The 25,441-nt window shown below is 62.1% G+C and overlaps 1 protein-coding gene and 1 long non-coding RNA gene across 3 annotated transcripts in view; one reads left to right on the top strand and one right to left on the bottom strand.

Annotated features, from left to right (window-relative positions):
• Nucleotides 1-25,441, bottom strand: part of Ergic1 (endoplasmic reticulum-golgi intermediate compartment 1) — a 78,825-nt gene that overhangs the window by 17,869 nt on the left and 35,515 nt on the right. For both annotated transcript variants that reach the window (XM_047554952.1, XM_047554953.1), the window contains exons 3-7: nucleotides 25,163-25,235; nucleotides 15,138-15,232; nucleotides 10,962-11,086; nucleotides 2,938-3,042; nucleotides 1,828-1,888 (exon numbers count right to left, since the gene is read on the bottom strand). In XM_047554952.1, coding sequence (XP_047410908.1) covers nucleotides 1,828-1,888; nucleotides 2,938-3,042; nucleotides 10,962-11,086; nucleotides 15,138-15,232; nucleotides 25,163-25,235 — 459 coding nt within the window. The remainder of the gene's footprint in view (nucleotides 1-1,827; nucleotides 1,889-2,937; nucleotides 3,043-10,961; nucleotides 11,087-15,137; nucleotides 15,233-25,162; nucleotides 25,236-25,441) is intronic.
• Nucleotides 1,417-8,626, top strand: LOC124986553 (uncharacterized). Its single transcript, XR_007109037.1, has 3 exons — nucleotides 1,417-1,582; nucleotides 8,125-8,155; nucleotides 8,376-8,626. It is a non-coding gene; the product is annotated as an uncharacterized LOC124986553 (long non-coding RNA).

Here is a 25,441-nt window from a genome sequence, read left to right as displayed (position 1 = left end):
AGCCGCGTGCGTGTGGGGATCGCCATACAGGACGCGGTTCTGCCTAAGAACAGCTTGGGAGTGGCCCTAGGGAACTGTTCCCAGGGTGGGTCACTGACCACCTTGGGGGGGAAGAGCAGGGCCGGCAGCTGGGCGCCCCCGGTGGTTCACGCACTACGCCCTCCACACGCCCTCCGGATCCTCAGGGCAAGGCCCTGGGTGAGGTGGAGGGGACTCTCCCGGCTCACAGACAAAGCAACCGAGGCCACGTTCCCAGTGCCGGGAGGCGGTGGAGCGGGACCTGGGTTTAAGGTCCCCATCACACCACACTCCTTAGCACGGCTCACGCACCTGGTGGTCGTGGGCACAGGCTACGTGCTGGGGACAGGGCCATGGGCAGGGCAGAGTCCCCGGGTCCACGCAGCTATGTTCTTGCTGGAGGCACAGCCAAGAACAGATGACGGAAGGAACGAGACCACTTCCCAGGTGGCACATGCTAGGGGGCAAGTGGGCTTGTTCCCACGGGTGGGGGCTGCTGGCCAGAGGGCCTCTCGGAACTGGGAGCATCTGCGCTGAGGCCTGAGTGACCAGCAGGGCCCAGTCCACTCTGGCTCCACACTGCCTGAGAAGAGCTGTGCAGAGACCTGGGCGCCGGGGGGCCCGGCAGGTGGACTGACCTGCGGTGCAGGGGAGCGACAGGCAGCCCTCCGCCCAGCCGGCTGAGCCTGAGACGACCGGTCAGCAGCCCAGAGCAGGGAGCCCTCCGGCCACAGCTCTAGCTGCCCTGGTGCTCTGGGCCCTCCCAGCGTCAGGCAGCCAGGGGTATCCTCACTGCCGTGTCCTTGTGCAGGACGACAGTGGCCCCTCACACAGGCTGGGCCTCTACATAACCAGACCGTGCACTCCCCTGAGGAGGCTGCATCCACCAGCGAGGGAGTGCACGCGGCAGGAACGGTCACCCCAGATGGACAGCACCTGTGTGCTCCCCAGGGGACGCGAGACCATCAGCGGCAGAACTGCTGTGGTCAGGGACCAGACAGCTGGCACGCTGATGGGCCAGGCATGCTGGACGAAGCCCAGCAGAGCGGCCAGCGGCCCGCGCCTCCCTCCGTGATAACTGCTGCCGACGCACCCCAAACTACACACGACTTCTGCTCACAGAGGGGACACCCCAGAGACCCGGGGGGCGAGGCTGACTTAGAGATGGGCCGATCGTGCGGGGATGTCTCCTTTGCTTGGGTCCCTGGCTGTGGGAGGAAGGAAAGCCACATGGGCAGAATCGGCAAGCTCAGGGGAGGGGACGAGGTAGGTGACCTGTCCAGCAGGTGGCTCTGCTCGAGCAGGCAGCTGCCAGGCCGTGTGCACACCGAGATCCCTGCGTGTGCGGGAGCGTGTGCGTGAGGTGTGCAGCTGGGGCGGGCCCTCCCCAGGGAGAGGACGGGAGGAGCCACTGGGGCGGGGCCGCAGTCAGGGTGGCCCCCTGGAGGCAGGCTCTCAGGCCACGGTCTCCACCAGAGCAGTGCGGTGCGGTGACCATGGCGTCCCCGAGCTCACATGCACACCTGGGGCTGCTGCCTCCCCCCCACAGGCTGATGAGAGGCAGGTAATTCCACCTTCCTCACAGGCTGGCTGTGGGGACGGAGTGGGGACAGCGTCCCTGGCTCATCCCCAGCAATGGGTGGGCCTTCCCCTGTCTCCCCATCTCCTCTGCCTTCTGTCCCCCTGCCCTCCCCGTCCCCCTGCCCTCCTTGTCCCCCTGCCCTCCCCCGTCCCCTTGCCCTCCCTGTCCCCCTGCCCTCCCCGTCCCCTTCCACCTCTCCCGGGGGCAGAGGGCTGTGGGACACTCACGGTTGGAGCTGAGTCTGTCCGCTCCCCCGAGGGCATTGAAAGCTCCGTGGACATTCTGCACCTGTGGAGAAGCCCGGTGAGCGACGGGGCCTGGCCTCAGGGTGCTGGCCAGGTGCACCTGGCCTGGGAGCTCACTCGCGCGTGGGGGTCCGGCAGGGTCGTGGGCAGCACAGACAGCGTGGGCGGGTGCTGGCGGCACAGCCTCTCCTGGGGCACGAGGCGGGGCGCTGTGCTGGCCGCTCTGTGCCGCCTCCTTCCACGCCCCGCAGGGCAGCAGCGGCCATTTTACCAGAGAACACGTCCGGGCCGGGTGGACTCTGGCCCCGCACCCCTCCCGAGGCCCCTGTGGCCCTCTGGAAGGCCCAAGAGGAGCCCAGGTGAGGCCCAGGGCTGGGGCTTCCCACTGTGGGGAGATGCCCTGGGCACCTGGCCAGGCTGCCACCAGGCAGGCGCGGCCGCAGAGCGGCCTACGGCCACCTCCCACCTCTCGCTCGGGCTGCATGGCCAACAGCTGAGCCCCGAGGCCCGGGCACCCGGCTCTGGGGGTGCCCCAGGGGCCCCGCTGACCTGGGGAGCTGGAGCTGGTGGGCCAGTGGCCTGAGCAGAGCCTGAGGAGCAGAGCGCGGCAGCCCCGGGGGGAGGAGGGCGGCGGATCTGGGAGCTGGGCCCCTGCAGCGCCCCCAGCAGCAGCGGGCGCCGGGCCGAGCCTCCCGGGGAGCAGAAAGGGGCGTCCGTCCGTTCACAGGGGCTCATGGACGTGTCTTGCCCTCGCCCTGGAGGCTCCGCACAGGCAGGGACCATGCTGGCCTCCAGGGTGAGGGACACTAGCACCGAGTAGGCGCTCAGGAAGTAGCCTTGACTAGACAGGTGGACAGCTGATGGGTGGGCGGCCCTACGCTAGTGTGCACACAAAGCCGAGCGGCCTCCAGTGCCGGCACCTGCTCACACGCGGCAGGCACGCCGGGGAAGCCGGGCCAGCCGCTAGGCGGGGGCGGCCTCAGATGGGTGCCCCCGGAAGGCATCTGTCCATGCCCAGAGGACAGAGGGGGCCAGGGGACACAGCTCCTGTACCCTCATCCTGCCACGCCACCCTGAGTGTCCCCTGCTCACCTGTAGTGTGTCCCCAAAGGAGAGCTTGTGGATGATGTGCGTCATGTCGGGGTTCTGTGGCTGGGCTGTGGCACTGTGTGTGGACACATGGAAGTTGCCAGGTACCTGAGGGAGAAATGCAAGTTTCAGGAGTGGGACTGCTCAGGGGTGGGATTCAGGGGCTGTGTGATCCAGGTGCAGGTGGGCACTGGAGTCAGACAGAACTAGGTTTGGATCCTGGCTTCTGTCATTTCCAACTGTGTGACTTTGAAGGAGCCACTTCATGTCTCTGAGCCTCAGATTCCTCTCTTGTAGAATTGGGGCACTCACACCACCTACCTGAGGAGGGTGCTGGGGTACCCGGGTGAGGACGTGTGAAGTGCCCACCTGGGCACTGGCCCAAAGCAGGCCTCCAGATGGCAGCTGCTCCCAGCACCTCCAGGAACTCCAGGCTGCAGCCCAGGGGCTTCCTCCAACTCCAACCAAGATCTTCCCTACCCAAGGGTGCCCTGGTCCCTGGATGGGACCCCCGAAGACAGACTGGTAGCCTTGATTCCCGGGGTCTTGAGGCCTGGCAGAGCCCAGACACTGGACGAGGACCCGTGGGCCCACGATCTGAGGGCAACCGTCAGGCTCAAGGCGACGCTCCCGGCCTCCCTGCCCCTGCGCCACGCTCTCCTTCCCCTCCGCTGCTCAGCGAGGTCCCGGTCAGCCTGGCTCACACCCAGCATGCCGCCCACCAGGAACCCGCTGCCAGCTTCCCGTCACACCAGCACCTGCCCTCCTCCAGCCACCACTGAGGCCTGGGCAAGACCGGGACGGACAGCAAGGGCAGCCGCGGCCCTGGGCAGCTGGCGCCTGCCCTTGCCCCGCCAGTCTAGGCCCTTCACCGACTTTGAATCCTGACTTGATTTGTCACGCTCCTCCCGAGCCCTCCATGACGTCTGCTCTCCGCCTCTGTGGTCTACCTCCCAGGGTGCATGTTGGAGGCTTAGTCCTCACTAGATGTGGGAAGTGGGGGGACCTTTAAGAGGAGGGGCTGAGTGGAGGTCCGCAGGTCAGAGGGGGACACTACCCTCCAAAGGGATGAGTTAGTTCTCCTGGGACCCTGGTCAGTTCCTGGAAAAGGGCTACTAAAAGAGCAAGGCCAGCCCCTCCCCTCACTCAGGCTTCCTGTCTTGCCACATGGTCCCTCTTGCACGCCACTGTGATGCCACTGGCCATGAAGTTCTCATCAGAGGCCAAATGGATGGGGCTACCCAATCCTGGGCTTTCAGCTTCCAGAACTGAGCTAAATAAACCTCTTTTCTTTGTATTCATCCTAGCCTCAGGTGTTTCATCATAGCAATGGAAAAACTAATAAAGTCCGCCTCCTCATGTGTTGGGCTATGGCCACTGGAAAGCACCCTGCCTTGTCTTCTCTGCTCTGTCCCCTACCACTGTCACCTCTGCTCGAACCTGTCTGCCACACTGCCCCCCTGCTGTGCCTGGGGCATTGCCCAGCATGGCCCACATCAGGCCTCTGTGCCTGCCATTCTTCCCAGAATCCTCTCCCACACGGCTGTCCCACCTCCCTCGGGTCTATGCTCAGGTGTCACCTCTTAGGCCTTCCCTGTCCACCTGTCCGCAGGAGCACCACAACCCTTACCTGCTGGAGCTGGTCTCGTATCTTATCTTGTCCCCCCCCGCTGGACCATAAGTCCATGCTGGCAGGGACCTGTGTCTGCTTCGTTCCCTGCTGTTCTCTCGGACCTGACCGGGAGCTGATGCTTCCCATTTACTGAGTGAGTGAATGACCTCTAATCCTGTGACCCTGCCGCCTGGTCACGCTCACCACACAGCAAAGGAAACTGAGGCTCAGGGCAGGGAAGATACCCGCTACGTCCGCGTGGCGAGGCCGCGGTCTGAACTCGTGTCCCTGGACACACCCCTTCCTCCTGCTCATGCCGGCAATGCCAAGCCTCTCGGTGGCCCTCGGCTGAGGGCACAGGGAGCCCGTACTCAGGAGGAGCCCGCCTGGGGACCCAGACGTGCCCCTGGCCTGGATGAGCCCTTGGCCTGCTGTGACCCAGACTCAGAGCAGCCAAGAGACCCCACAGGACCCAGAATGGCTGCGGGGGGTGCGGTGCACAGAACGCGGGGGTCGGGGGAAGGCCCAGCTGCAGCGGCTGCGCGGGTGTCCAGGGAGGGCATCCCTGGGGAAAGGACGCCCTTGTGCAAGCCCTGAAGATGTGCCGTGCTTCTCAGGAAGAGGGAAGCCCCGGGCAGAGGGAGGAGCGGGAGAAGCCTGGGGGACCCAGGGCAGTTGGCATAGCTGAGCCCCAACGCGGGGTCTGTGGGGCGGCAGGAGACCCCGGGCACGATCGGAGTCAGTCACTTCTCCAGGAGTGGAGTGCCATCCGCGGAGGCCGGGTCGTCTCAGGCCTGACCCGAGAGCCCGGCGGCTCCAGCACAGCGGTGGTCTCCAGCGGCCCCGCAGCACCCGGCCGGCCTCCGCGAGCTCAAGGCCACAGGGCTGCGGACTGCACTGGGGAGGGCCGTACCCTGGGGCTGGCCTGGGGCAGGAGGGACAGCGTGACCACAGAGAGCAGAGGCTGAACTCCGCAGCTGGGTGTGAAACCAGCCCCGCTGCCCGGGGGGCCCTGGGCAAGGGTGGGAGCCCCGTGTCGCAGCATCCCCACCAGAAAGCAGGGCGCAAGGGAGGTGGCAGTGACCGACTCGGGTTCAGGATGAACACACCTGTCACGGGAGCCAGTGGAGAGGGCCCTTCTGGAAGGGGGCACGTGAAGGGGCCAGGCCTGAGAAAGGGCCCAGCGTACCCAGAAAGTCCCGCTGGAGCTCGTCTTCACTGACACAATCGACTCCCGCACAACCCGCGGGCGGAGCCGACCGGGCGGGGTGCAGCCCAGTGGTGCAGCGCGGCCAGCGAGCATCGAGGGCTGGGCTCCCCAGGCACCCCAAGACCCCAAGCAGCCAGGACACCTCCGCACCAGACCAGAGCCACAGCCCGTGTGGCCGGCCACTCCCGGGGCAGCAAAGCCCTCCAGGTCCACCTCTGGAGTTCATCCAGCAGGGGCTCGGGGTCTCCCGGGGACGGGGCCACAGGCAGTCCTGACCGACAGGGGCCTGGCTCGCCCCGGGGGTTACGTGGGTGGAAGACTGGCTGCTGGCACCTGCCGCCCGCTGCCACCCTCCGAGGTGGTGACTCAGTGACCTGCTCCGGCTGCACACATCCAGCACAGGTGGCTGACTCATGCTGGCGCCCGCTGGGCTGCGGAGCCAGCCACGCGCTCAGAGCCTGTGACTTAGGCTCCTGCGTCAGCATCTCTGAAGGATTCTGAAAGTGCACAGCGCGAGCCAGCGCCCCTCCTGCCCGCCTCCTCCCGGGGCTGGTGATGAAGAGCGGCCACCTGCGTCACTGGGCCAGGCAGCCAGGAGTGTGGACTCCCCCACAAGGCTGCGGGTCTCCACGCTCTCCAAGGGTCTGGGCAGAGGGCGGCCTGGGGCACACGGACGCACAGAGCACTCCAGAGACACGGAAAGCTGCCCTGGTGTCAGGCTGCCTGCGTCCAGGTCCTGGCCACCTGTCCTGGAGCCGGCTACCAAACCTCCCTGGCGCGCCGTCTCTGGACTTTCGTGAAAGGGCCCGTAAGAGCCCAGCAAGGACGGCCGTAACGTGAGGGCTGGAGGGCCTCCAGAGCCAGCCTCCTGGGCGCCCGTGTTCACCTGCACTCACAGCAATGTCCTTGTGCCAGGGTGGTGACCACAGGCTGACCAGTCCTGGAAGCCCACGAGCGTGGAGGTGGCTCACCGTCCAGCCCTGGGGGCCAGGGCTTTACGTACCTTGGTCTGGTTCTTTCTCATGCCTGTGACGTGGGTGTTAACTCCCCATCTTACAGTTGAGGAGGCAGAGGCTCAGAGAACCCGAGATGCCCGAGTCCTTAACCAGCGGGCACCACAGCCAGGATTTTTGAACATGGGTCTATCTGACCCCAAAAGGGCAAGTTCTGGTTCACCCAGAGCAGCTGGGGCCCCGGGTGAGCCTGTCCAAGGGAGCAGACGGCAGCCGGCCCCGCTGCAGGAGATGGAAGGGTGGGTGGCCTGATGGTCCCTGGGCGCTGGGCGTGTAGGCCTGAATCCAGGGGGCCTTTCCCGGGCCTGTCCAGGGCGTGCGTAGGTTCTGGCCTGGGGGTCACGGCTCCCCAGGGCACAGGGGCTGTGAGCATCTCAACCTCCAGGACGGGCACCGCCCTGGCAGCCCCTCGGGCCCCACTCAGTATCCCCCTCATGTCTTCACGGCGGCGCAGAGTCTGCCTCTGCTCCCCGGAGGCTCCCGCCCAGCGCCCAGCGCCCAGCAGAGGGCTCAGCAGCCCGGGTGCGGTCAGAGCTAGTCCCCAGGGTGGCCAGGAGAGCACGCTGGACGGGCAGGGAAGGGGCTCCACGGCTCCTCCAGGACCCTCCGCGCCAGGACGGGCCTGCAGCAGATCCCAGCAGGCGGCGGCGGAGCAGAAGCCTGGGCCCACTGCAGCCCGGCAGCCTGCCTGGCCGCCCCAGCCACCCCTCCAAGGCCAACCCGGCTGGATCCCACCTCCCCCGCCTGCCAAGGAGGAGGCTGGCGCAGTGGCCGTTCTCTGCCCTCCCGGGGCATCTGCAGCGCAGGCGAGTGGCCCGTTGGTCCTCCTGTGCCCTGCGGCACCCTCCTCCCTGAAACGTGTGGCCATGGTCTGCTGAGTGCGTCCGGGAGGCGCACAGTAGCCCTGGGAGGGGACCAGGTGCTTCCACCCCGCGATGTGCCCTCCCCTCACTCCCCCTGGTGACCCGGTCCCCCAGGCCGTCCCGGGGCAGAGCCGGTGCCAGCCCCCCGTCCAGAGCTGAGAACTGCAGCAGCCTCTTCTCTTCTGTGCTGCCCACGCTGGCCTTGAACTCCTGGGCTCCAGCAAGGCCCCTGCCTCAGCCCCAGAGTGGCGGAGACCGTGGGGCACGCAGTCTCGCCTCACCGTCTCTTTCTTTTCTTTTTTGGGAAGTTTTCCTTTCACTGGTGCATGTTAATCACACACGGCAGGGGTTCCTCCGGCCTGCTCACAAGTGCACGAGCATCTTTGGGTCAGCTTCCCTCCCCGGTATCTCTCCTTTCCCTCTCCCCTCCCCCTCCTTTACCCTCGTGGCCCCCCTTGGACTTTACTGATGTCCCTTTTTTGTCCCCTCTAGATTCCACATGAGAGAAAACACAAACCACTGAGTAAGTCTGGCTTATTTTGCTTAACTTGATGTTCTCCACTTCCATTTATTTTCCTGCAGATGACATAATTTCATTCTTCTTTATGGCTGCATAAAACTCCATTGTGCATACGTGCCACATTAAAGAGTTTGTTCACCCCTTGGTGGCCTCTTATCTTTTTAAAGTACCCAGCCTCAGCTATTTCATTATAGTAAAACCGATCACCCAATGTGTTTTCTAGATTCCAGCAACTGCCCAGGCCTGGCTGCCTCCTGTCTGACCGCTCGCTCGGATCCTGTGTTACGCCGCCAGACCCCGACTTCTCAGCGATGGAGTACAGCAGAAATCCGGCCTTCATGCTCTCCACGGTTTGGGTGGACCCTTTGCTAGTATGACTACCCTTTTGTTTTTAGAAGTTAAAATGTTTTTAATGCACAAAATGCCAGGATTACAAAGGAAAAACAATATATTCAGACAATAATTAAAATATTAAAAAACACTGGAACATGCTTCTTTTGTAACGAATGCATCAAATAACCAGACCTGGGGTGGGTCACGTGACAGCTGTCATTTCAAAGCAGAGATGGCTGTGACGTGGCTGTCACCTTACATCAGGGACCACCGCGGCCTGCTGACGGCTGCGGTGTGCTGCCGGCGTCTCTGCCGTGGGAGGCTGAAGCTGTCCGAGCTGGGCAAAGGTAACCGCGGACTCTATCCCCGCCCCAGATCCCGGCCCCGGAATCCGCCCTGCTGTCCTCGGAGCCTGCAGGTGAGCCCGCCCTCCTCAGGGGTCCGTGGACCCGGGTGGGGAGGAGGGCCCATGTCGCCCCAGGTAAGCTTGCTTGGTCTAGTGGCAGAGCGACCTCTGGGAGCCTCCCACGTCCAGCTGTTCCAGGTGAGCCTGAGGCTGCCCCCTAACCAGCCGGGTAGACGCACCGACCAGCACCGTCTCCCCACCGATGGCCGCACACTGACGCCAGCACCAAGAACTTCCTCCAACTCCAACCTCAACACGGAATGGTAACCCCAGGGGACACCAGGACTGGACCGCAGACCCCATGCCGACGGCTTCCACAGGCCCAGCTTCCACACCAGGGAGATGGAACCGCCCGGCTGTCAAGGGGACAGGCAAGCGGCTTTCCGTGTCACCCCCACCTGAGGGCCGATTCATGAGCACCTCTCGCTCCCGCCACACCCCTAACCGGGCCCCTCGCCCAGTTCCACTGCCACAGCACCGTCCCTGAGCTCTGCTCCAGGCCCCTCCGTCAGCCCCCACACCACCACCAGGCCCATCTTCCTCCGCTGGGCCACCGAGCAGAATGCCCGGCAGTGGTGGCAATGTCCTGTACCTGTGCTGACGCGGTGGCCACCAGCCCCCTGTGCCTGGCGAGACCGAGAGACTGAATTTTATTTACTTTTAGCTAATTAACGTTCCAGTGGCTTCGGGGCGACCCGTTGGGTGGTGCCATTGTGATGCACTCCTCTGATTACTTGGCTTCTCTGCCTAAAACCCATGGCGACCACCCTACAGTTCAGATCACGGCACCGTGGGGACCCGTGTGGCAGCCGATCTGCCCAGCAGCCCGTGACCAGGCCTCCCAGGGGCTCGCCCTGGGTCGACCTCTCCCCCTGCTCCCGGGCTGCAGCACGGTTCACTTTAATCTGTAAAATGCATCAGAAGTGGCAATGTCCCCAACCCCAGCTTCAAGAAGCCCTGCAGAAGGCAGAAGGCAGAAGGGGGCTCGACCACCGAGCTACGCCCCAGGCCTTCTGTTTCTTATTTTGAGATAGGATCTTATCAGTTGCCTGGGCTGGCCTCCAACGGTGATCCTCCTGCCTCAGCCTCCTGAGTTGCTGGGATTATAGGTGGGGCTGCAGCGCTGGCAAGTGTCTAACCTTTAAGTCAGAAATGTGGACACTTCAGATCTTTTAGGATCAACTCTGATGTGTGTAAATGCCGACCAGGAAACACACAGCCTGTCTCTGTGCTAGATGTGGCCAGGGAGTCAGCAACCTCCGGCTCGGGGGTCAGAGGTCACAGGAAGGGCATTCTAAGCAGAGGCTGCCAGAGGCCAGCAGAAGCCAGGAACCGCCAGAGGCTGCCTGGGTGGCACCAGGAAGGCAGCTGTGGGACAGAGGCGTGCCGTGTGACTGGGTCTGGGCACCCTGTAAACGCAAGGCTCACAGCGACAATACTGAGCTAAGTCCGGGCCTGTGTCTACTGCCCCCTGCTGGCTCCTCACCCTCCTAGGTGCACCCGACTTGGGATGGGGTCCCTGACTCTAGGGACAAGACAACAGGGACTTTCAAACTCACCCCACACACCCGTTGCTGGGCCTCGGTCCTCAGCACAGCGCTCGGCACCAGCTGACCCACTCCCTCCCCTGGGCCAGGTGCCCCCCCGGCCCAGCCCAGGGTCACGGCAGCTATTCACTGCCTGGCCCATGACCAACCCAAACACAGAAGGTGCCGGACACACGTCTGTGATGAGGGAACGAGTGCAGCACTGGGTCTCCTTACCCTGCGTCCTCGGCCTGAAGGGACGGGGCCAGAGGCCTGTGGGCATGGTGGGTCAGGAGGAGCCGGACGGGAGCGCTCTGGTCTCCTCGCCGCCCTCGTCCCCCACTGGGGAAGAGCAGCCCTCCTGACCCGGCCAGCGGAGCTTGGACCCGCTGGCAGCCTGGGCTGCAGCCAGATTCTCAGCAGGCACCGTCAGGTGCTGCCCAGCCCGGCCGCCAGGGGCCCCGCGGGTGGGCTTAGCAGCACGCAGCTCCCGTGGTTGCCAGGAGGGCCGGGGGGCAGGGAGCAGCGGGGCCGCGTCTCCTACCTTGTTGATGCTGAACTGCCCCTCGAAGCGGCAGCCGGCCCCGTTGCTGAGCGGGATCTTCATGGAGTTGTCGATGTGGCCCACCTCGTGCCTGCCCATCTCGTCCTGGATGTCCAGCCCGACCACTGTGGGGCCGAGGAGAGCAGAGTCACCCACCACAGGCGGCAGGTGGGCAGCGGCCCCTCACAGGAGCCTCCATTCCTCGCACAGGCCGCTGCCTCCGGGAGCGGGGCCGCAGAGCCGGCAGCAAGGACGCCTGCACCTTCCCAGGGCCTGGAACCCTCGAGGCCCTGCCACCTCCCGCAGGGGAGGAGCCGGGAAGCAGGGGCCGGCGGGCGGCCAGTCCAGGCCCACAGCGGGCAGTGGTGGTGGGCATGCAGGGACCCGGGGCTGCCGCTCCGGGCCTGAATCCACCCGGCTGGGTGGCCTTGGTCAGGCACTCACGAACCTCTAGATGCCTCTTCACCGCCCTGGAAAACGGGGTGATGAGGATGAACATTCCCTGAGATCAGGAGGATCGAGGGTGCTTAGAGCTGGGCTGCGGGCGTCAGCAGGGAGCCGGCCTCACAGGAGCTCCGACTCGGGGCTCACTGTGAAAGGGCCGTCCCTCTGGCCCCTCAGTCGCACCGTCCTTCCCCAAGGCCTGTCCTCCTGGCCTGTGCACCTGCCTCCGCACCAGGGCTGCACAAAAGGAAAAGAGGGGCGGCCTCCCGGGCGTGGCTGCTTCTCCCGGGCTCCTCAGAGCGCCCAGGACACCTGTGGCTGGGAGTCCTGGTCCTGGCTCCAATTGGGCTCTGTCACCTCATTGTGACTTGGCTTCCCCCTCTGTGCAAGGGACAGGCCAGTGCCCCCTGCATTTCCTGAGATGGTCCAAGGGGCAGGCAGGGAGAGGATGGCCAGAAACCATGGCAACATGGAAATCCCCCTGGCAGGAGGCTGAAAGCAACGCAAAACAGAGGCCGCTCAGCAGGAAGCGATTTTAAAGAGACAACCATGGAAGAGAAGAGCAGGCCAGCCCTGGTCCCCAGTGGGCGTGGGAAGGGTGCCCAGTGACCTGCCCATCAAGGACGACACTCAGGTCTGCAGAACGCGGGGGATGCGATGCCGTAACCGTGAGGGCGACAGCAGCCCAAGCAGGACCATCCCCTGGCCGGCCCGCGGGCACTCACGGCCATACCTGGGTGCGAGGCCTCCCAGGAGCCGTATTCCAAATCCTGAAACCGGAAGCAGCCCGATGGCTGGCCCAACGGGCAGTGGCCCACATGCCAGCTCCCTCAGCACTCCGAGGGGGCGGTGGTCAGCCCTGGGACCTCAAGAAAGTTCCCTAGTGCCTGCCTGTTTCTTCCTCGATCAGAAGCTGGTTGTGAGGATAAAGAAACTTGAAAGAGCACCTACTATGTGCTGGACGCTCTCCTTGGTGCTGTTACATAAGAACACGCCACAGGAATGGCCTGTGGGGATCTGCTGCCCACCCTGGGGAAACTGAGGAACGGGAATCTCCCGCTGAGAAACAGCCAAGCTTGGACTGGAGTCAGGAAGTCCTGCTCCAGATCCAACCTTCAGCTGCCCTGCGGGGACAATTCCATCCGAATGTGTTAACACAGCCATGGATTCAGGCTGGGCCTGGTCCAGAGGAAGGGCTGAATGGCAGCCGTTATTATTTTTACTAGTATCCTGAGTAATGTGAGAGCAGCTCCAAGATGCTAGCTGAGAAAAAAAAGCCTCCAGAAAAGTCCCATACTGTCATAGTGTAGGGTCCCAATTAGGTAAAAAGAAAAAAAATCCTGACGCAGTTGTCCTAGGTATTCATGGGGGTCTGGTTCCAAGACCCCTGTGGATACTAAATGTGAGGCTGCTCAAGTCCCATCTATTAAAGGGCCGCATCTACATACAATCTGCCATCTCCTCGTCTGTTTAGATCACCTCAGGATGACTTCCACGCTCTGTGAACAGCAGCTGCGGCTTGGATTCAGTGTCCCTAAGGTCCATGCAAGAGAGGCTGGGTCCCTGGCTTGGCACGGTTGGGAGGTGGTGGAGCCCTTAAGGGGTGGGGCCTAGTGGGAGGTCACTGTCCCCAGGGCGTGTCCTTGAAGGGGAAGGGCGGGTGGGGAAGGGACTCCAGCTCCTTCCTCTTTTTCTCTTTCACTTCCTGCCATGAGATGAGCGGGGGACCAGGGCTGGCCTGCTCTTCTCTTCCATGGTTGTCTCTTTAAAATTGCTTCCTGCTGAGCACAGCCCACCAGGCTGTGCCGCCACAGGCCCCAAAACAACAGGCCAACCAGTGAAGGACTGAGCCTCCCACACCCACCCAAATAAACCTTTCCTCTTTGTAAGTGGATTATCTCAGGGGATCTGTCACAGTAACAGTCACCTGACAGATACAGTTTTTGTGCTGCGTTGTTTAGGGAATGATGACAAGGGAGAAGTCTGTCCATGTCCAGGACAGGTGCATCCTTTCTTCCAAGTGTTTTCGATCTGTAGTTGGTCAAATCCCTGAACGTGGACCCGCAGATGCGGAGGGCTGACTGTGTTTCCACACGCACACACTGAGTGGTGGAGGGAAGGGGCCCCACAGCCAGCAGGTTACCTTAGGGGACGATGGCACAATGGGGAATAATGAAGGGGTAGGGAAGAGGGGCATCTGGACATTTCCACTTTTTTCTTTATATATCTTTGTATTTTGAATGTGTGTCTTTAAAAAAAATCCTGAATCAACTGCAATAAAGAATATTATTTTTAGAAGCAGGGTATGAGGTCATACATGCAGCATGATCTCAGCAGTATTTAGAAAGGCACAGGAGGGACGGCCAAGTGGGCAGAATGATGTCAACCTGTCAACAGACACCGTCGTCTGCAGGAGTGACAGCCGATTTATCATCTCTGCTCCTCTGGTTTTTCCAACGTACAGTGATGAGTAGGCTTTTTTGTCTATGATAAAAATGTGAAGTCCGTCCATCCTCCCTTCCTCCTTCCTCCCTTCCTCCCACTCTCCCTCCCCACCCCTCCCTCTTTATTCTGCAGTCCTGAGGTGCTTCTAACAGGCGGCCTTGGTGCTGGGCTCCAGGGCTTGCAGCTCCCGTTCAGGAGCGAGGGGCCAACACAGCAGCAGCCCAAAGGTCTGTCCTAGGCCACTGCTTGAAGCTGGGACAGAGCCTGGAACCATGTCCCTTCCCTTCTCCACTGGCCCCTGGCCCCTGGCCTGACTAAGAATTTCCTTCATGATCAGCTCCTGAAGGAGAAGCCGCCAAATGAATTATTTTTCTAAGAGGAAGAAAAAAAACTTTTAATGAAAATAAATAAAACTGACCTATTTCAGTAAGTTCTCTGGCTGGGGGCCCGCTGTGGATTCAGGTGTGACGTCAGTCTCACCAAAAGCAGGAACAGGGCTGAACGTCTCCCTGCTGCTGGCGGGAGGCCCCCCAGGTGCTCTGCCTCAGCTGTGCCCTTCGGCAGGGAGCGGGGTGGGGAAGAGGAGGGGAAGGCGCCCGGGTGACAGGCCAGCGGCTGAGGAAACTGAGACCATTTTAACTATAGTCACGGTTTTTGTGATGAAGAGCCAGGATCTGACTCTCAATGACCTTGACTGAGTTTTGTTTTATAGGCATGATTTATCGTCTTGGTTAAAATACCCTAACGAAGTAGGTTTGAAGTAAAAAGGCAGGTTCCTGACCTTTCCCAATAAGGGACATCTCTGGAGACCTTTTGCTGATGGTGCGCACCCTCCTCTGCAGGGGTCGGCTGCTCTGGGCCACCTGGAAGTCTCTGGGCCCTCGGGCTCCGCCCACACCACCCTGCGGCCACCCGTCAGAGAGACAGGTAACAGCCTGGTCCCGTGGCGACCGTGGCACAAACTCTACAGTGTCATCCACTGCACAGCTGCTGTGAGGCCAGGCTAAGGCTCACGTCTCACTCGCCTCCGTCCTGCCCCACCCCGCACCCTCCGTCCTCCTCTCAATAAACCACGGGCATAAAAATCTCAGGCCCTGCTTCTAAAGACCGCGACCCAGCGACCCCAGACTCCGCCCGCCCAGCCCCCCGCGAGGAGGGCCTCCAAGGCACGTTCTCCTAAAACAGAGAGGGGCCTCAGCGGCTGCAGGGCACTGCAGCTGGTCCTGTCCACGTGGCTCTCCCGGACACCTCGCCACAGGGCACACACGACCTGCCCGCGGTACTCACGCTCGCAGTGCAGATTGGGCAAGCTGATGTTCAGACTGACGTCGATCTTGCCCCCGCTGTCCTTGTCCGGGTCATCGACGTACAGCTCGTTCACACTGAGGGAGAGACAAGTACAGAAGCCTTAACAGAGAGAGGCACCGATCCTGGCCACAGAGGACGGCCAGTGCCTCAACAGTGCCCAGTGTGCAGATGACCCCCACCCCGCTTGGGTAAAGCCTGTGCGTGCTGAGGCCCGGGCAGCAGGGCTCTGGCCTCCAGGACCCTCTCCCAGTGCTGCCCTACCACGTGGAGGGAGGGCCGGGGGTGCAGGCAGGCAAGAGCACACCTCTTGGATCAGAAGGATTCAAGTTCGAATCCTGGTGCTGGCACTTCCCACGTGCACCTCCGTGAACTCATCTGTCAAGGGCAGACGACGCTGCTTGTTTCTACTGGGGTGCTCTGTACCCTGGGGTTCAGGGCAGGCGTCAGCCAGCACCCCGTAGCATCTGCCTCCTCTCTTGGGACCCCTTTCCACCCCACTGGGAAGTCAGGAATCCCAGAGAGCAGGTGCCTACCAAGCCCTGGGGTGGACCCCAGCTTGTGGACACAAGAGATGTGGCTGCTGGAACCAGCTAGCAGAGAACGGCTTCCGACCCACAAACACATCACCCGGCACCTGCAGGGCTTGCTCCTTGGCTCCGACTCCGCTCCCCTCAGGACTCCCGTGACCTCACGGGTCTAGCGGGACAGCAATGGCATCTGTAAAACTCCTTGTGCCCCTTAAGGTGCAGGGACAAGGATGCAGACACCACTGGGGGCAGGGGATCGTTATTCGGCTGCTTTTATTTTATTTTATTGCTTGGTACTGGGGTTGAACCCAGGGGCACTTAACCACGGAGCCACATCCCCAGCCCTTTTTGTATTTTATTTTGAGACAGGGTCTTGCCACATTTCTCAGGACCTCATCAGTTGCTGAGGCTGGCTTTGAACTAGCGATCCTCCTGCCTCAACCTCCAGAGCCGCAGGGATTACAGGCGTGCGCCACTGCACCCGGCTGCTCTGCTGCTTTTAATGGCCAGGGTTAGGGGACATGTGGCTCCAGACAGCCATGTCACCTTGTTGACAGGGACTGTGGCACCAGGTCGGGATCCAGTAGTAACACATTTATCACGAACATTTTTGGGCTGCTGCCACCTGTCAGGCACCGACACAGACCAAGCCCACGGACGTGGACTCTGCTGTCAAAGAGTTTACGGATGCGAGAAGCAGGCCTCGCGCCTCCTAGACAAACACGCTGCCACCAGCTAAGATCAGTGCTGTGGCGGGGCTGGGGAGCCCCAGAGGGACGCAGGGCGACAGGCCTCCAGGCAGGGTGGAGGCAGGGGTCAAGGTCGGCAGGAGACTAGGCACAGCCCTGGCAGGGAGGGGAGGACACAGCTTGTGTGGGACCTGGACGGAGGTCACCGAGGCTGCAGGGAGGAGCACAGGGAAGTGTCGCGTGTGACGTGGTTGGAGGGTGGCGAGGCCGGCTGGAGGCCGCGGTCTGAAGGCCTGGTGCAGAGCACAGCCACGTGGTCAGGCCTGCGCTCCAGTGGGTTCCCTCGGGAGGGACCCTCCTGGGACAGGGCACAGGCGGGAGGCAGCCAGGACAGGTGGGATGGGATGGACAGCGGGCAGGACACAGTGTGGAGCAGGCAGGACTGGCAGAGGGGTGGCGGTGGGGAGGGCTGAGGCAGGCACGCGGGCCGAGGCCACGTTTCTTCCTGAACCCACGCTCTGGGCCGCAGCCTCTGGGGCACTGCTGGAGAGGGACAGGCACCGAGCTTCGAGGTCGTTCTGAGTTAGAGAAGTCTGAGGAGCTGCGAAGAGGAGTCAGAGGGCCCCTGTGAACCCAGACAACCCCCCACAGGGAGAGGGAACCACACTCATGGGTCTGCCCAGCGCTGGACGTGGCTGGGCTGCAGCATTCAAATGTCAGCAGACGGGATGCGGGAGCTGCTCAGTGGACACAGATGGAGTTCCCAGGGCTGTATCGCACAGCGCCCAAAGAAACGACAACACTTGAGGTGAAGGTACTCATTAGACCGACCATTCTGGCCTATCAGATATGTCAAAACTACCTTGAGCTGGGCGCTGTGGGGCACGCCTGTAATCCCAGTGGCTCAGGAGGCTGAGACAGGAGGATCGAGAGTTCAAAGTTAGCCTCAGCAACTTACAAGGCGCTAAGCAACTCAGCGAGACCCTGTCTCTAAATAAAATATAATATAGGTCTGGGGATGTGGCTCACAGGTTGCACGCTCCTGAGTTCAATCCCTGTGCCCCCCCCCAAAAAAAAGAAACAAAAACACCACTACCTTGTATCCCATAAATACATATAGTTATTATTTGTCAACTAAAAATAAAGAAAAAAATTTCCCCACACTCCTGTGAGGTCTCTTGGGTCCTGTTCACAGGCTGTAAAACCCAGGATTCCCGGGCTCAACCCTCAGACCCCAGAGCCTGCAGACATCCTGTCTGGGAGGGACGCATCGGGCAGAGGTGAGGGATCTCCTTTCTACCAAAACTCCGTCCGTGTGCCTTCTACCTGGTGGGCACAGCTGGTGCTCAATTAACACAGAACTGTGGGCACAGAGAGGTAAGCAGTCTGCTTCTTTGTGGGGGCCACAGCGATATTCCTGGGGACATGCCAGCCACAGAGGCAGCTCAGACCTCAGTCTACTGGATCCCCCAATTCATGGGCTAAAGGGAGGGTGGGAGACCTACTATGTGCACTCACATGATCCTACCTACTCCTGTGAAAGGTCCTGATCCCCACTTCAACACCCGGAAACCAAGGTTCAGACGGGGCATGTCCTATCCCCTGTGTCACATGCTGGGAAATGGCCCGGCTAGACTTGTTTCTTGGTGCTGGGTTGGTGCTGGGGATTGGACATGGGACTCAGGGACTCTCAACCACTGAGCCACATCCCCAGCCCTTTTAAAATATTTAGAGACAGGGTCTCGCTGAGTTGCTTAGAGCCTTGGTAAGTTGCTGAGGCTGGCTTTGAACTCTCGATCCTCCTGCCTCAGACTCCTGGGTCGCTGTTGGCTACAGGTGTGCCACCGCACCCGGTCCCGCTAGACTCTTCAAGCTCGGCCCTCCACCCGAGCTCACACTGCCTCCCTTCCCACTCCTCAGTATCCAGGGTCAAGGGCAAGAATGAGGGAGGCCTCGGCCGCTGAAGGCCCAGGGAGGCAGGGTTGTGGGCTGGGCTGTGGTGGCAGTGTGGGGCCATGTCACATGAGCAGGAGGAACACAGGTGCACAGGGTGGCAGGTCAACCAGAGGAGGACAGAGCTCCCCAGCCGACAGACTCCCCTCCTTCGCCCTGGGCCCCACTTTCTGCTGCCTGATTCACGCCCCCAGGACTGCTGAGTCACAGGCTCGCCCGCCAGGGAAGCACAGAGGCAGGGCCTCGGCCTCCCTCCCTGCCTGGCCTGAGACTTTTCCTTGAAGCTTCTCACCTTTCCCACCTGGTGAGGCTGGTCCTGACTCTGCTGAGGGATTATGGGATGATGTCATCCCTGGCAATCCTGGGGAGGTGACCTCAGCCAAGAGCAGGGCGCATCCCGGGTGTGGCCCAGGTGAGTTCATCTGCCAGGCTCCAGGGGGCCTCTCCCAGGCACGGCCTCCCGCCTCCTAGCCAGGACAACCAGAGCGGCCAGCTGCCCAGGGCTGAAGGGCCACCCAGAAGAAAGGGGCCGCTGTGCTGGGCAGGGACAGCACTCGGCCAGTTTGGTTACCGCAGGCCAGACCTGGCTGCTCTGGGGCTCCTTCCTGGAGGGCCGGAGGGCCCTGGGCTGCGGGACGGCTGCCGTCCAGTCACCTCGCCACCAGTGAGCTCAGCTCAGCCGCCTTCTGCATCTAAGCTGCTGGCTTCCTGCCACCCCTAGGCCACAGGCCCACCCACGCCACCCCCTGGCAGGGCCGCAAGGCAAACTGGCTTGGTGGGTTGGTGCTGAACTGATTCTAAAAGGCCCACAGGCTGCCAGAAACCAGCCCACCTGGAAGAAAAACAAAGGCTCTCTGGAGTCAGGGCAGGCAGGGCTCCTGCCCGTGTTTCAGCAGCGGCAAGGAGAAGGCCGTGGGCGGGTGAGGGCGGCTCATCTCTGGCTGCGCCACTCGGCAGCGGGGCACAGCGGCCTGCTGCTCGCCTCTCGAGCCTCGGTTTCCTCACCCCAACAACTGGGGAGGCGTCCGAGGAAGTGGGAAAACAGGCACAATGAAGCTACGGCCGTGGGGTCAGAGCAGCCGTGTTAGGGGACACTGTCGGGGTGTGAGGGAAGCTTCTAGATGGTGGCCCGTGGTGCACCCGTAGGTGAGAGTCCCTTCTCGGGACTCTGCCCACTTCACTGCACACAAGTTCCACAGACCTCGGTGACAAAGAAGGAAAGAAAATCAGGAGGGAAGGGAGGCGGGAGAGGAGGGGGGAAGGAAGACGGAGGGAAAGGGGGACGAGAACCCCGGCACTGAGCCCGAGGCCGCCCCCCGCGAGCATCTGTGTCCGTCTGTCTGTCCAGCACAGCTCTCTTGGTAAAGAGAGGGATCCAGAGTCAGGGATCCACCCTGGCTGCACCCCTCCTGGTTGACCTTGGACAAGGGGCTTTGCCTCCAGGGGCCCCAGTTTCTCCAGATATAAAATGGGACAAACTTGGGCTCGACCAACAAACACTCAGAAAGAAAAGCCGCAGTACTCGTCAGACACACGAACTTTTTCTAGCCGCTGCTCCTGACAACAGACACCTGGATGGCGCACGCTGCAGGAGGGTGACGCTATGTATGCGAGACACCTAGAGATGGCGGAGGTCTGGAGGAGCTCGGGGCAGGTCCCTGCAGATACTCTGCCACTCCACACCAGGGATGACAGCGTCCCCAGGGCTGGGGTCACAGTCTCGACCCCTCGAGGACACCAAAGACACCACAGTATCTACAACAGAGCAGCATGGAGGGTTAAAGGAGAATGAGAGAACTTTAAACATGGCCTTAATAAACAGTAGGTGCTCAATCTGGATCCACTATTTTCTCATCATTGATATCAGTGTTTGATGAGTGGTGAATGATGGGGATACCCCAGGACCCCGCACCGCACCGTGAGGCTCCAGTGTGTGGATGCAGGTGGGGGCGGGATCCGCAAGTCCCTCTGGAGCTGGGGGTCGCCACGGTCCCGAGGCCCCTCCTCCGGCCAGGACGACACCAGGGCCTTCCTGTGGGGCAGCTCCTTTCCTGCTCACGGCCAGCCGTGTGGGTGGAGGCCCTGGAGCCTCAGCACGGCGGGCTCACAGACTTCTGGGCAGTGACCGAGAAGCAGGAGGGAGGCCTTGGCCCAGGAAGCTCTGGTGGGTGGGAGCACATTCCAGGTGGGGCGCGCCAGACGCACCAGCGCCAGCGGCCGAGTGCGCGAGTGCGCGGGAGGAGGCCGAGGAGCTGACCTTGTAGGGAGAGAGGAAGAAGGGGCCGGGAGGTGCGGGCGGGGGACGCAGGCGGAATGTAGCTCAGGGCCTTGAAATTCTAGGCTTAGGCGTGAGCCCAGTGACATCTATGGAAAACAATTTTATTTGCTTTTAGAAGAGCACTTGAATAGTTCGAATTCCTGCCCAAAGTCGCTGACCTCCGTAACAGTGTGATAGGACGGAAACTTCTGGGGCAGCAGCGAGGCTGGGGGCGGGGGCGGGTTATGTCGGCAGGCGCTCCAGACCTTGACTTTTACGTCCTGACTCTTCCAGCGAGCGAGACATCTCCCACCGACTAGACGGACGTCCAAGCAATGTCCCTGTGTCAAGTCAGCCTCCAGGTCCTGCCCCAGCCCTGCTCCAGAGCCAGGGAGCCTGGGTCGCCACCCGGCTCCTCACCGGGCGGGGGCTCCTGGGTCACACGGACCCAGACCACCCTCACAAGACGTGACCTTCCCCACACAGTCCGGTCACCCGGCCCTCAGAGGCCTCGGGTCTCCCACTGCTAAGAGCAGGGTTCCAGCGCTCCTGACTGTGACCGCCTGGCTGGCTGCCCAGCCCTGACCCCACTCCAGACTCGGAGGGACTTCTTGCCCCTCCTGTGGCCAGCGACTGTCCCCCCCAGCCTGACCCTAGCTTGGGAGGGTGTAGGGATGTGACTGAAGGTGGCCTCCAAGCTCCTGCTCCCTGGGGCTCCATCCGCCTGTGCGGCCCACCTCACCCCAGCACCTGAGTCCTCCAGTCAATCATTCTGCTGAAAAGCAGCAGCTCCTCTGTGCCTGGGCCATTGTGCTCTGGGCAGGGCAGGGAGCATGGCAGTGGTGCCCGGTGGGGCCTCGCTGTCCCACAGACTTGGGCTAGACTCTGGCTCTGCCACTCGCCAGCCTTGTGGGGTCTCAGCATCCTGGTGCCTCAGTTTCCCCAGCTTTAAAGAGGAGCTGAAGACGTCCAGCTGCAGGGTCTTGTGACAGTTAGATGAGATGGTTGCCACAGGATGCTGGCTCGTATTTCCTGGGCGTTAGGCATGTCCTCCACCCAGCCTAAGCTGGGCATGTTAACCAGATGGACCAGCACTTAGGAAAAATCAGAATTGGAACGCACCGAAGGTCTCTGGTGCTCTAAGCTATTGGCGGAGAGTTCCAGTTGCTGCATTTTAACATCATGAATCCTCAATGGGTCGATGGTCATTCAGGTTGGTAGAGCCAGGTCAGTCAAAGCCTGGAACAGTCCCAGCCGCCTTCTCCAGGGAGGGCACTGCCTCCTGGAAACAGAATCCCAGGACATCCTGTGGGGCCACTTTCCCAAGGATAATCACTGGCCTGTCCAAAGCCCAGGTTGGAACCCAACCACCCAAACAAACATGCCTCCTCCCCACAGGGCTGGGCCAGAATAAGCGCCTTATGTCACCGACAGCCACAGGCCAGGTCTGGCGCTGCGCTGATCTGACCAGTGGTGACCTCATTTCCTTGAGCTACGGTCTCACAGTGAGAGCGGGGTGCTGACCGGTTGTGGCCGTCAAAACTCCAGAGAGGGCCAGCCACCCAGAAAAGGGGGAAAGCGGTCACCCTCAGCTCTTCCCAAACCTGCAGGCCTCCCTGGGGCTTAGAGAAGCCTCCATAAACCTAAGACCCCAAAGGGCTGGTCCTTAACCCCCTGACTATTCCCCAAGTCCTCAGTCAACCAAGGCAAGTCCTGCCACGTGGCAGAGGCAGCAGGAAGGCAAGGGCAGCTTCACGGTGGCACCTCAACAGAGCCCGTCCCCTCACCCAGCTGCGACCCCAAGACGGATGCGTCTAGCCCAGGGTGGGACGCGAGGCACTCCATGTTCTGATGCCTGCCCTTGCCCCCTCCTCCTCTCCAGGACGTGGCGGGACCAGAGCGTGCAGAAGGCTCCAGGCGCCCCACGGAGGAGTCCTGGAGCAGCAGGAGAGGCGGCGTGCACACTGCACTCTGCAGGAGCAGCCGCCCTGCCCGGGTGAGCAGCAACAGCTGTCTGGGCTCGCTGGCAGGCCTGACCCGGGCAGCGGGCGGCGCGGGCAGGCACGCACAGGTGGGCCCTGCCCGCTCCAGCTCAGCCTCTGACGTCCTGCTGCTGGGCCTCCCCACAGCTGGGCTGACTAATGCCGCCATCGAGCTGACCGTCAGGGGCCAGGGAGGGGAAGAGGGGCGGGGAAACTACCCGCTTGCGGGCACACACCACGTGCAGGTGCACAGCAGCCCTGACGCCCGCCGTGCGCTAGACAGGTGTGCGCAGGCATTGAGTACCCGCCGACCTGACGTGGGCTGGCCAGCTGCCAGGCACTAGGCTGCGCCCGGGCTAACTCTCATGGCGCGTCCCCTCCTGCAGCCCCTCATTCTCTACCACAGACCCTGCCCCGTGCGCCTCTTCCGCTCATTTATCGCTGACACACAGCCGACCCTCCAAGTGCGACTTCCACGACCACAGATTCCACCGGCCCTGGACTGGTAACGTACAGGAGGCTGGGGTGAGGCTGGGGTAGGACACCTGCCGAGCCAAGAGGCCCCGGCTGTCACTCCAGCTCCAGGAAAACCACGAGGAAAAGCTACATTTGTGCAAAGGTGCACCTGGTTCCGGGTCCCCTACCCGATACAGGGTACCAGCCACTCCCGGCTGACATCCCATCAGCAACCTAGAGCGCCTTCACCTAGACAGGAGGACACAGGTGACGCCACGCCATGGGAGGCACGCCAGCATCTGAGATGCTGTAACGGCGGCGGTCAACCCAGGAACACCGGGCGACGGCTGCAGCCCCATGTGGTCTGTCTGCTGACCACCTGTGTCCAAGGCCAGCACTTACAGCTCCTCTGAGAATGGACGCACAGGCAAGAGGCTGGCCCAGCGTGGCAGGGGCTCATGGTCCAGCAGTGAGCCCGGAACACCCGGCAGGGGCAGGGCCTGTCTCGCCTAGTCCACCTCCTGCCCCTGCCTCGAGCCACCTGCTCCTGCTCTTCGCAGAACCAGGGGTTCCTGCCTCAGGACCTCTGCACTTGCCGACACTCTGCCCCCAGCACGGGAAGCCGCCTGGCTGAGGGCCTGGGCCGTGTCCTGCGTTACTGCTCTTGCCTCCTCGGATCACTGCAGGTCTGCAGAGAAGCCCCGATCCAGGGAGCAGCGCGAGCCCGGGGCTGGTATACAGTAGGGACTTCACAATGCAGCCGGCCGCCACCTCCGATTCATGATGGGGCAGCCCCCGAGACGCCCAGCGGCCACGTGTGCAAGAGGGGAGACGCTAGCCTTGGACGAGGTCCATGCCCGGGAGGACAGGCAGCGGTGGGGCAAGTCCTCCCCTGGCCCCACACTTCCTGGAGGGTCGTGTCTTAGGGAGCGACGTCTCTCCCAGAACCAGGGGAGCTTTTCACTCTGGTCTCCTTTCCCTCATTCAGTCAGTGGTACTGAGATTCAGAGAGGGTCAGCAGCTGGCTCAGGGTCCCTCAGCAAGGGCGCGACTCCAGACTCTCAGGCCTGGGTCTCCCCACCTGGCTGTGAGGCCCCGGGTTTTGGTGCCTTCACGCTGAAGAACAGAGTCAGAGTGATGGGGAGGCAACCTCTCCCACCCCAGGGGCAGGTGGGACGCTCCACCTGGAACGACGCCAGGGAAGGCCACGGGGCCCCTGTGGGCCTGGGCGACACCTTCTGACCGCGTGGCTGTGGCAGGTCCCTCCAGCTCTCTGAACCCAGTTTCCTCGGTAAGGAGAGCAAGCGCCTCCGGGGTTGAGGGTCCCAGAAGTAACGCTGTCTGCCATCAAGGGCCCCCTAGGGCTGGGCAGCTGTGTTCCTAGCTTCCATTGTTCTGGAGCGGAAGGCCAGGAAGGCCGAGGAAACAAGAAATTCCAGGAGTGAACAAGCAGATCCCAGCACTGACCGCTGACCGGAGAGGAGAGGGGGTCAGCGGCCCAGCTCCATGGCTTTCTGGGTTGTAAACACGGGAGCGAACAGCTTTGAAGTCTGAAGGCAGAGCCAGAGGCAGGACGCTGCGGGCGCGGTGGAGGGGCTGACCAACTCCAGCGGTATCCACGTCCCACCCACCCCGCAGCCCGAGCGAGGCGACGATGGCAGATGATTCTAGGAATCGGGCCGGCCGGCCGCTGCGTCACCGTCACCGGCTGCCAGGAAGCCCCGGCGACCCCGCCCTTTGTGGGCCTGGGAAGCCAGGAGGGGTGGGGGCCTGATGTCAGCAAGCTGCCCCCCACCAGGAAGCTGCCCCATCCGAACCTCTAAACAAGTCCAGCTACAGCACCAAATGACCCTGAGCTGATTCAGAGGGACGGAGGCCACAGCCAAACAAAGGGCTGCGGAGATGAGCGAGCAGCCTCTGTTCACCGGCGGACCCAGGAGGCCCCCGGGGGATGGATGGAAAGCGTTCCCTTCCTCTTGGACAAAGCCATCTGCTCTAAGTTCAAAGGCACTTTCATGAAACACCTTTATGAAATGCGCGACGGTGGGGAGGTTTCTGTCCTTGTTAGCAGCCCCTCCTCCTCTTGTCGGGGCCCCAGAAGCTCAGAACATCTGCCCCCCATCTGGGAAGAATGACTTACATCTCTGTCGTGATGAAGCCGGTGAGTTCCGAGAGGAAGAGGAAGAGGATGAAGAGGCAGCAGCAGATGGAGACTGCAAGGAACAGCCAAACGGTTAGGGTGGAGGCCCTGCAGGGGAGGCCAGCCCTCTCAGCCAATGGCCACCTTGGGAAAAGCTGCTTGGAGGCCCCAGGACATGGTGGGGAGGTCCCGCCGCATCCCTCCAAGAGCCCTTCTGCCTCTTGGCCTCCATGTGAAGCAGCCCCACCCCCAAGAAAGGCAGTCTGTGATCAGAACTGA

This window comes from Sciurus carolinensis, chromosome 6, assembly GCF_902686445.1.
Source record: "Sciurus carolinensis chromosome 6, mSciCar1.2, whole genome shotgun sequence".
NCBI lineage: Eukaryota > Metazoa > Chordata > Mammalia > Rodentia > Sciuridae > Sciurus > Sciurus carolinensis.
Note: the sequence above shows the minus strand (reverse complement) of the source record. Positions and strands in the feature narration are given on the sequence as shown.